General features: G+C 47.3%; 1 protein-coding gene across 2 annotated transcripts in view; it reads right to left on the reverse strand.

Annotated features, from left to right (window-relative positions):
* The window catches only part of EXD3 (exonuclease 3'-5' domain containing 3), a 277,268-nt gene that overhangs the window by 184,456 nt on the left and 81,338 nt on the right, over positions 1-11,474 (reverse strand). For both annotated transcript variants that reach the window (XM_027896917.1, XM_027896918.1), the window contains exons 3-5: positions 7,622-7,686; positions 3,054-3,224; positions 1,640-1,807 (exon numbers count right to left, since the gene is read on the reverse strand). In XM_027896917.1, the coding sequence (XP_027752718.1) occupies positions 1,640-1,807; positions 3,054-3,224; positions 7,622-7,686 (404 nt within the window). The remainder of the gene's footprint in view (positions 1-1,639; positions 1,808-3,053; positions 3,225-7,621; positions 7,687-11,474) is intronic.

Consider the following 11,474-nt stretch of genomic DNA (forward strand, 5'->3'; position numbering starts at 1 on the left):
TTCAGGTGAAGAGACTGAAAAGCCAAAAATCCTACATATGAATCTGCTCCACTGCTCCAGCTGAGAAAGGGGGAATAGCAGGATGGACAGACACCCTCAGCCCACTGCAGTGCTCAGAGCCTGAGCTCCAGGTTGTTCGGGGTTATTTGCTGTGAACTGAGGTATGTTCAGTCCCCAAGGGCAGTAAAAGATTTCCTGTTATTTTTGAAGATATTTCTATTCATCCGTCTGGTAACAAAACAAAACTAGAAGAAAGTTATGGCTGAGAGTGAGAAGCTGTTGAGGTTTCCTGTTCTTCACACTGGGAATGAGCAGTAAATGAGCTCTGCTGAGGAAGAAAGAACAGAAAAACAATTCCACAAAAAAAAATTTACAGCTTTCCAAAACCAGATCTAGAAAGAACTGTATTTCTCATGAAAACAACAAATATCTTTGGAGCGATGAACTTATAAAATCCCACTTGAATATAGTCAAATAGGACATTTCTGTTACAACTGTCAAACATATTCAAAAACTTTTTGAGCAAAAGAGTGTCTCCAGCAGCTACCTGGGAATTTTGAACCAAATACAAAATATCTTTGTTTGGGTACTTGAAGAAATCAACAAGAATGGAATTCCAGGATCTCACTCGGGAATCCAGCTTTACAGAAGAACAGGATTTTTAATGCTGCTGCTTGAGATTTTCCTTTGGCTAAACAAGGTCAGGCTGTTCTACACTATCCAAGTGAACCACCTTCCTGGGAGAAAAAGAAACCTATAGTTTTTGTCTTTAAAACAGAAAGATCATAGAATGGTTGGGAGGGTCCTTCAAGACCACCCAGTTCCACCCCCTGCCATGGGCAGGGACACCTTCCACCAGCCCAGGTTGCTCCAAGCCCCGTCCAACCTGGCCTTGGACACTTCCAGGGATCCAGGGGCAGCCACAGCTTCTCTGGGCAACCTGTGCCAGGGCCTGCCCACCCTCACAGGGAAGAATTCCTCCCTAATATCTCATCTAAAGCACTGGCACTATTGTAGTTTGCTCATGAGAAGGTGAGAACTCCCAAGGCCACCAGGGAATGTCCGTGATGCCAGAGGTGCTGCAGTGCTGTAACCCCGGGGTAAGACACACACACTCCTGGGTGCAGTGAACTCCTGCCTGTATCAGCCACCAGCTCAGATACAGGAGCAGTTAGACAGTTTGAACATGAGCCTCAACGGTAAAGAGGCTTCAAAACTCCTCCAGCTGAGAACTGAGGCTGGAGCAATCACTGAGTTTTCCAAGCCCTCTGGCTGCAGGCAGGCTGGAGACAGCACAGCAGGCTACTAAAATCCCTTCTTTTCTTGCTACAGACAAGGGAAAAAAAAAAGAACACAACCATCCCCTTAAATTCTCCAAATTAAACCCTGTTAACCTATTACTTTCCAAGGTCAGAGAAGGAGCGCAGGGAGGATTCCCTGGCATTCTGTACTCAGCCAGCAGAAAAGCCGAGGCTGGACACAGCTCCTGTACAGGGGAAGAGCCTGCTAAGCTGCAGCATTCACAGCCTGCAGCTGCTGGGATGAAATGGAATTCACATTGAAATGCATCCAAAAAAAAAAGGACACAGACATTCACAGAGAGCTGGGAAGGTAAATTTATTTGAAAGACATGACCCACCTCTTTGTAATCGCCCTTGAGATAAAGATGACTGACATGTTCAAGCAAATAGTTCCGGTCTGCTGTGTGGAGCTGGTAAATGCTGATCAGGGGGTCAAGCAGATTAGCTGGGCACTGGGAGAGGATTCTGAGCACACGGGCCTGCAGCTTCTTCAGCTGGATGCCAGACTTGAGAAAACCAAAACAAAAATCAAACACAGGTTTAGTAAAGATGGCTGTGGTTCAACGGCAGTGGGAAATGCAGCTTGTTTAAAGAGAATAAGCCAATTCCTTTGGAAGGGATTCTCCGATTTCCCCATGGAGTCTGCAAGCAGAAATCAGAACAATATGATACATGTTTTTTTCACAGCATCCAATTCAAAAACATGAAAAGTTTGCGGGATAATTCTGGAGAAGGGATATGGCCTTGTGCAAAAGTAAAATCTGAAACTGGAAAAGTGCCCTCTGGACTAGCACAGTTCCTCAGAAATTCTCCTCTCTAGTTCCCAGCAGAAAATCTTTGAATCCAGCGACTCCCCTCCAGGGAGATCTCACCTGTCAGGCATAAGAATTCCATTTCACTCCCAGGCTTGCTCCTGGGTGCAAGAAGGGCAGGAAAAGCAAAAGCACCATCAAAAGATGCACAGACACAGGAATTAATCCTTGTGTTTCCCACATGATCAAGCATGACACAGGAATTTCCCACACTCATGACACAGGAATCTCAGTGCCAGTAGCACTTCACTGCATTTTGCAGATCCTGTAGCGGTAGAGCTCAACATCTAACCATAGCCATTTGGAAAAATGTGAAAGGAAGCAACACAAATATAAAAATATCTTGCAGTTGAGAGCCAAAAGCTTACAGAAAAGAGAAAATCTTTTTTTCTGTATAGGTCAGAATATGTGAAGGCAGAAGGAATGGTAAACATTAGGAAGTATAATCTGATGACCCAACATTACAGAACTAATCATTCGGCTGCTGAAAAGGCAGACTGTTCCCATTTTCTGCATTCCCACCATATGGCAGGAGTTAAGCAATCCTACAGTAACTGGCTTCTATTTGCAGAGCTGGAAGAACACACAGAGCAGATTACTGCAACTGGGTTTATCCTGACAGCAGGGATGTGAGTTGCAGTGGGAGAGCCTCCAGCCTGGAAAGGCTGCAAGATCCACGCTCCATACAGTGGTTTGATCCAGAGAGATGGAAATCCCAACTTGGGAAGGGAAACAAAGCTCTGGCATCACAGCTTCCAATATGATTTCATTTTCAGACCAGCACGCCACAGGTAACAATATCTCAGTAAGAGTTTCACACCTTGCCACACTGTGTATAAGCCTACAGAGAAGACGCTGGACTATGGAATAAAGTGAAATTGGAGATACTTGAGACACGTTAAAATCAATCGCTCTCTCCTCTCCCCAACTCTCTTCTAACCTGTGGAACAGCAGGATGCTCTTTTATCCAAAGCTGCAGCTCCGTGGTGATGTAATACCCCAGGGAATGCCCTTTCCCCTTCCAATCACTGCTGTTCTCCAGCATGGCCAGGAGTGCTGCCAGAGGGTCCTCCAGTCCGGCAAAGCCCCGCCTGATTTCTTCCTTGAGCTGCTGAGATACAAAACCACATTGTCACGTACAAAAAGATTAGTGAATCCTCCCTTCCCCCGGCTGAACACAAAGCTTTATTTTTTTTAATTTAATCTATTCAGAGAGGTAACTGTTGCTATTCAGCCACCATCCGCGCCTCCAGTGACTTTTCATGTCATTACAGATTCCTTCATGGCTCACTGCACCTCAAACCCAATGGGAAAAGCAGCAATTGTCCACACTAATTATCCCATAAAGACAGAGAAGTTGTTCTGTGGGGCAGACAAAGGGGCTTGGGATTTGGGGGAGGGGGAGAAAAGAAGTGAGCTGGAGAGAGGGGTGTTATTATGAAAATGGCAATATTGAAGGTAGAGAATTGGGCTCAAAAACCTGCTCATCTTCTAACAGACCTACATGAGCACAGCGTATGAACCTCCTCATTCCTGCACCACAAACTTGCACGTTTGACCTTATCCCCACTTCAGCCACAACGGCTCCTCATCGTAACTGGAATACTTGGGAGTTTCAGAATAGTCTGGATTTTGCACACAGGGCCAAAAGGAATGAAATACCTGATTTCAAACTCTGTCAGACTGCCATCCTCCAAATCTGTGCTCCTCTCCCCAGAGCTCCCTGAGCAGGGAGCTGACCACCTACAGCCCTTGCACGTCAGGCACCTCCCAGAGCCTAAAGGCCCCGCAAAGGGGCTTGGAACATGGGAAAACTCCATGCCATAAATCTTAGGAATCCCAGGGTGATGTGTTTAGAAATGTGAAGGAATTGGACCCTCACTTTGTGAATGTTAATAGGCTACTTACTACCCATCTGGTAGAAGTGATAAATTAGCAGTACTGAGCAATATCTCTATAATGTTTACATTAGAAGTTGTTTCCAAGGAGCTGGGAGGGTTGGCAGGGTGAGGAAGTGGCATCCTCAGTACCCACACAGGACCTCTCACTGCATGGTACATGCACCAGCGTGGAGCAGGGCAGAGACCGAAAACAAGCAATCACTGAGAGCAGCTGCTCTCTTTCTTCTCTGGCTAGAGAGCCAAACCCAAAAGATGCTCATTCCTGCTGCAGCCAGCACTTGTAATTTACTGTATATCATGGCCCCAGTCAGAGCTTCCAATGGAAACAAAGTTTGAAGAATGACATGGAAAACAAAAGAAAATCTACAGAAAATCTGCCAATGAATTTGTTCTTTTTTATTCATCGACAATATTTACTGGAAGACAGTCATTTTCCAGAGTGTCTTTCATGTCTGGAAAAACCACAGAACCTATCGTTTACGACAGAAACTGTTTCTTTCTCACTAGACTATCAAAGGCAGCATGAAAAAGCTGATGACTAACAAAGATGTGACTTCAGATAAGAGATTTCTCCCTGTAAGTAATTTTCCCTGTGGCAAGAGTTTGCGATGTTAAACACAGGGCTCCAACTTCACTGGGAGATGCAGCAGAAGGCAAAGCTGAGCTCTTATCCAACCACAAACATCCAATACAACAGCCAAAGGAAAACAAAGCAACTTGCCAACTCAACTGCACTGCTTAGAAATGGCTCTTTTCCTCCCATAGTCCCACTTCAGCACATTCAGAGCCTCCACCGCCCTGCTCAGCTCCTCCTTGGGCCGCAGTCCGAGCCTGCACTTCGGCAGGCTGGGTTCCAGCAGGCACCAGGTCCTGCTGGCAGGGGCAGAGCAGTTCCCAGCACTGACCCCACTGCCAGCAGCTTGAACTGGGCTCATCTGGACAGAGTCTGGCCTTGGTACCAGCCAGACCAGGGCAAGCTGGGAAAAAGCCTCGCTGCAGCCCTCGGAGCAAGCTGAAGCCTTCAGCCATGATGTGCGTAGTCTGAGGGGGAAAAGCAAAACCAGAAAGGGCATGAGACACCTAAACCAGAGAGGAAAGAGTGCTGTGCTGCCTGGCTCATCCCTCTGCCAGAGAAGGATTCCTCTCAGACAGAACTGCCATTTCCATTTCAATTGATTCCCATGGCAGGGAATGCTCCTTGGGGGATTTCTACAGCCTGACAGATCATGGGAATAGGAAAATGTTGCTGATGCTCAAACTACACACTTCTTCATTCAGCTCTGGTCCCTTATTTCCAGTCACACAGCTCCAGGCAGTCTGCTGATGCTTCCTGGTTATTCCAGAACTGTCTTTCCTATGTAGGAAATGACCATTTCTTATACCCACGTTCCAGAACTGAGGTCATGCCATGGCAGACACTCTTCTGCCAGTGGTCACTGATTTGAGACCAAGGGCTGATTCCCCCAAGTTCACAGAAAATATCCACTCACAGGCACACACAGTGAGAGGCAGAGAAACTCCTGCCATTTTCTGGGGAGTGGAGCAGACTGAGCTGTATTTAAACCAACTTCCTCAGTTATTTGGGTTGGACATTGGAGTGGGTGGCAGCAGCAGCAAAACACTCCTGAGCTGCACAAGACTCTGCACTTGCTGTGGGTGCCTGGCCCTGGGCAGGGATCAGCCCATCTCAGTCCCAGTGTGACCAGCACATGCCAGAACCCACTGGGACACTCCTGCTGAGCTCCCCTCACTAGCTGGTCCCACCACAGGCCCCGAAAAGGGTTCACTGGGGGTCAGAAATGCACCACCCAGGTGAAGAAATGCACTCCTGACTGTGCCAGCACCCTACAGCACTGCCTGGAGGGTGGGACCAGGGGACCTGCAAACACCACTGGGGAGCTGCAGCCCTGCAGTGCTGCATCCCACTGGAATGACCAACACAGGAAAGACATGGACCTGTTGGAATGAATCTAGAGGAGGCCACTAAGTTGGTCACGGGGCTGGAGCCCCTCTGCTCTGGAGACAGGCTGGGAGAGCTGGGAGGTTCACCTGGAGAAGGGAAGGATCCAGGGAGACCTGAGAGCCCCTTCCAGGGCCTAAAGGAGAGCTGGAGAGGGACTGGGGACAAGGCGTGGAGGGACAGGACACAGGGAATGGCTTCCCACTGCCAGAGGGCAGGGAGAGATGGGATATTGGGAAGGAATTCTTGGCTGGGAGGGTGATGAGGCCCTGGCACAGGTTGCCCAGAGAAGCTGTGGCTGCCCCATCCCTGGAAGTGTCCAAGGCCAGCTTGGACGGGGCTTGGAGCACCCTGGGCTAGTGGAAGATGTCCCTGCCCATGGCAAGGGGGTGGAATGAGATGAGCTTTAAAGTCCCTTCCAACCCAAACCTTCTGTGATTCTGTGATTCTGTGACCATTAGAGAAACAAACCAACTGAACACATGGAACTGCAAGTGTGAGTCCTGGGGATCCTCCAGATGTTCCACCTCCTGCAGGAATCCTCTGGTGCTTCCTGGCCAGCGACACATCCATGGGAGGGTTTGTCATTTCCAGAGTATTTTTCTTCCCAATCCACACACAGATCCCAGGGTACTCAGAGCAAAGAATTTTGATGATTACCCTTTCCTACTGTTGTTTTGTGGGATTAACTGCCCTCAAGACCTAAAGGATAATATTTTTTTTCCTCCAACTGTAACAAAACTTGATGGAAAGCTCAAGGCTTTAGAGTTGCTGAGCTCAAGTCTCCCTTGGTGAGTTAACCATTTGGAAAGGCACCTCTCACACTGGGTTTCCAGTTTTTAATAATTCCAGTTGGGAACCACAGACTACCAGTAATGGAAAGTCTAAGTGCAGCAGCCCAGAACAGTGACTAAACACTGCAGATGGAGCACGTCCACCAGGTCCTCAGCACACTGGCCATTCCACACAGGACACACTCCAAGGGGTTGTGTGGGGAGAAGCAGGGTCTTGGGTCTTTCAGAAAAAAAACCATCTCAGCTGTGAACCTGCCTGAACACCAGAGAGTTAAACATGGGAAACCCACCACTCAGCTGATTCATCTTCTGTTTTTGTTAGTTTTCAAGCTCCAAGATTTAGATGAAATATATTTTACTCCCATGTAGAGCCCATAGGTTGCTGTATAAAACTACAGCACTAATTTTAGCCACGCAATGTAAACTCACCACTCTAAAAGGCAAAGACAAACCAAATCAGAAAGAAAAAAATACTTTGAATACGAAAGCTTTGATATCATTCCACCTGGCAAAGAGCACTTCTCTGCCAACTTCAACCCTCATTTTTTTCAGCTACTAGAAATATTCTTCCCCCTCCCCCAAGATCCTCCATTTAATGGACAAAAAAGTGTTTAAAACAAAACAAAAGCAACTTTGATTTTTTTCCCCTCTGTAACTCAGCCATGTAAACTCCAGCTCTTTTATAGGAGCCCCTGAGCTGCTCCACATCACACAGAGCACCTTTTCTTTTCACTTGTAGCTGCAAATGCACAGGCTCTTCCCCTGTGTGCTGGAGTGAAAGAGTCGTGAGGGATTGCGGGTCTGACCTGTGCCTGGACATGCTCTGCGTGTCACCCAGGGGGCTCAGCCTTACCTTCCTCAGCTCTTGCTTTGTCCAGAGAAGCTGAAGGGTTTTCAGCAATACGAGTGGGTCCTGGCCTGGAGGAGGGGAAAGAGGGAGAGAAAAGGAGGGAGAAAAACAAAACAAAACAGATTTATTGGCTCTGTGGAGGCAGCCCAGACACACTGGGGCATTGTTTCACCCGGGAGAAATCAGCTACTCCGTGCACTGTGTTGGAAACCACCAACCCTCCAAGTGCCAGTCAGGATTAGAGTGCTAAGCCCCTGCACTCCAAACCCCAGCCGAGTCCCACCATAACCCATGCTCGGCTTTACCTCAGCACCCCCGGGGGCTCCAACGCTCCCGAGCTGTCCCGGTGCACTCCCAGCTCAGTCCTGCTCTGCTCCTCCCCCCGGCCACCCCCACCGCCCTCTGCACATGAAACAGAACCGTCCTGGAGGAGCGGACACCTTGCACAGGTCGGCAAGGATGATCAGCACACGGATTTTAAAGGAATGGCCCTGAAGTGTAACCTCATGGCAACCTGGGGATGGAGGAGGCAGCGGGTGAATTTGGGAGCAGCTCAGCCCCGTGTGCTGGAGGGGAGAGTCTGTCCTTGACAGGCTGGGCTGGACACAGGCTGAGGGATCTGGGCAAAGGTGTCTGAGGAAGAGGAAAGATAAAATGCTGCTGTGATTCATGGCAATGCTAAACAAAGAGGGATCCAATCTTTCAAAAGAATGTTATTTGGAATTTTCCTCTTACTTTTCACCTAGTTATTGCAGAACTTGAAGTCAGTTGTTCTTTTGTGTCTATTATCATTCATCATACTGTTACTCATCCTGCCAGTATTTCTGAACCAATGTTTCAGGAATACCTCATTTTAAAAGCAGTAATGATATTTGGTTCTATTTAATGCACAATCCTTTACTTATGAAACCATGACTCAGAATATTCTGAATGAAAGTCCTCTACGGCATGAACAGTTTAAATGTGAAGAATGAATTTAAAAATCTGAATGAGCTCTCCAAAACCACTTCTTCTCGTGCACCTCCTCTTATGTTTTCATACAGCCAAAAGAAAATGTTAAACTGAAAAGGAAGCCTTCTTTCAATCACCTTTTGTGTTTTACAGTTCCTAAAGAGCTCATTTCCAAATGCCAGATTTCATGCTCAGTATCCCATCACACTTCATATTTCAGGTCACAAAAAACTTCCTCAGCTGTGAAATGCTCTACCTCATCCAACTGAACTCTGAGGCACTGCATTTATAAAATATCTGAAGTAGCAAGCTGATTACTGGTCGAGCCAAGAGCATGATAATATTCCCATTATCCACTAACCTCTGGGAAACACCAGCCAAATTAAAAATGCCACATTTACAATTCATAAGATAATATTTTCTCTCATCTCTGGTTGTTCTGAAATGTTGAACTCTCCAAACACTGGCAGTTCTCAGCTACTGCTCCTCCTCTGGAAAAAGAAAAGGCTCCTTTTACACCAAAACAGAAGAAAAGCCAGATCCCTACTCCCCACTAAATTAGCAAATTACAGTCAAATTCAGCCCATGTGTGTGTGTGCATATCTGCACACTCTCCTTTTGGCCTGACTCCCAAAGAAATTTATACACACACAGGAAAAAAAAACTAGAATGCAACACAGTGTGTAACCAAATACACTGTAAATCTGAGCTGTAATTAATGCAGGGAACAAGCTGGAATGATACAGGAAATGAGAGCAGTTAGGAGAGCAGTGTTTCACTTCAGATACAGCCAATAATTCAACTTGTTAAAAAGCTTTCTAAACCTCAGTCAACAAACCCAGCCCTTTTCTGACTGACTTTTTCCTGCCTTACCTCCCTGCAACTGAAACCCGAACTCACTGGTTTGAGACACACACACAGACCGATGGAAAGGTCTCTCCAGTCAGTTTTAACCAGCTCAGTGTGGTGCCCACATGGCCCTGACATGGGGAGCACCTTCCCCTCCCCAGCCCCTGGCACTGAACGCACCCAGAACTCAGTTATTTCCACAGATCCCACCTGGAGCACTGTCCAGCTCCAGGGTCCTCAGCACAGGAAGGTTCCCCTGGCACCCAAAAATGAAAAATGAATGTCTTTGGCATTGATGAAGAATGAATAACTACTGCTGTACTCCCACTGGAATACCAGACAGGTTCCTGCTCATCCACATCGCAGAAGGAAGGAGAGAAGCAGCAGTAAACTAACACCAGGATATCCAAGGAAAAACAACAGGACCTTACAGGGAGTTTCATAAGCCTTCCAGACAAATCTGGAGAGCAGACAACTGCTCCACTCACAAGGGAGCAAGGAAGAAATACAAGGGAAGGTGGAAAAAAGCAAAGTGGCTGAAAACCAGCTGGTCAGAACTGAACCACAAGTGCATCTGGGCTTGACTCAGGACAAGAACAAGGCAAGGATGGAGCATGGCCAGAAAAACACCTTCATATGTCCCACCAGGAACTCCCAGAATAGCCGCTGCTGAAGAGAAGTTAAATCCTGTCGAGATTCCTACATCTTGAAGAGATATCCAGCTGTTAGCAAGGGACATTCAATGAGCAAAATAAACAAAACAAGGATGCAAACCAGCAAAAAAACCCAGTGTGGCAAGTCAGAGAGATCAGCTGTCCCTGCTCCAGCTGTGAGCAGCAGGGATGGCCAGGTCTGCCACACTGCAGCAGCTGAGACGTGTCCGAGGCAACTGAGTCTGCTCCATTCACAGAACAAGCTCCAAAGAAAGTGCTCAGTCTGACACTGAGCCTTCACAGTGCCAAAAAGGGGCTTGCAGACCATAAAACACCTGGCAAAGCCTCACCAGAACAAGGTTATAGAACGTTGGTGGAGATCTCAAAAAGACACATCTGTGCCCACTCCATCCAGACACAAATAACTCTGAGTTCTTCCTCTGACAGTTTCTCCCAATAGCAGGTTCCTGTTTTAAACATTTTGCCGTTAATATATTTCCTCTCAACATTTTTCATTCTGAAAATAAATGCCCTGAATCTGATACCAAAATTGGAAGAGCTGGTAAATCAAATGTCTTCCAGTTCTCAAGATCTGTGGTTACATTTCAAAACCATATAAACCACAAGGCTTATATTTCTGAGTTAGAAAAGTGCCTTTGAGGAAAGCCATAAAGTACTTTCTGTTCATTCTCTCCTTTTCCTTTGTGCCTCCAGCACTCAGACCCTGCTGTGATCACAACAAAAGCGGTGCTCACGGGCTGGTGAGGTAGCACTGGCTTTGCTGGTGAGGTCTGCAGGGCATCCCTGCCAAATTCTGCTGCTTTACCACCAGTGCTGCTGAAACGCTCTGGCAAGAGAACCCCATCTCTTGACTGAGGCTCCTGGTGTCTCTCACCTGAGGCAAGTGAGGCATCCAACCCCAGAGGAGGAACTTCCCAAGGACAAAACCTCCTGAGACTTTCTCTTTGTGTCCAAAGCCATTAAATGCCCCCAAATGTTGAGACCTGGAAGAGTTACAGTCAGCAAAAGAAAAGATACAGAATGAAAACAAAAGCAACTCCCAAAAAGAAGGCTCAAGTGATTGAAATGCAGGATCAGAGCCCCCAAACTGTCACTTAGAGCTGAAAGTCAGGAAAGGTCAAGAAAAAAAACTAATTATAGAATCACAGAATCATGGATTCATAGAATCTTCTGGGTTGGAAGGGACCCACAGAGACCATCCAGTCCAACCCCTGGCCCTGCACAGACACCCCAACAACCCCACCCTGTCCCTCAGAGCGTTGTCCAAACCCTCCTGCAGCTCTGGCAGCCTTGGGGCTGTGCCCACTGCCCTGGGGAGCCTGTTCAGTGCCAACCACCCTCTGGGGGAAGAACCTTTCCCTGAGATCCACCCTGAGCCTGCC

Source organism: Empidonax traillii, unplaced genomic scaffold, assembly GCF_003031625.1.
Source record: "Empidonax traillii isolate 1590-97213 ecotype Southwest subspecies unplaced genomic scaffold, ASM303162v1 scaffold520:size1094406, whole genome shotgun sequence".
Taxonomy (NCBI): Eukaryota; Metazoa; Chordata; class Aves; order Passeriformes; family Tyrannidae; genus Empidonax; species Empidonax traillii.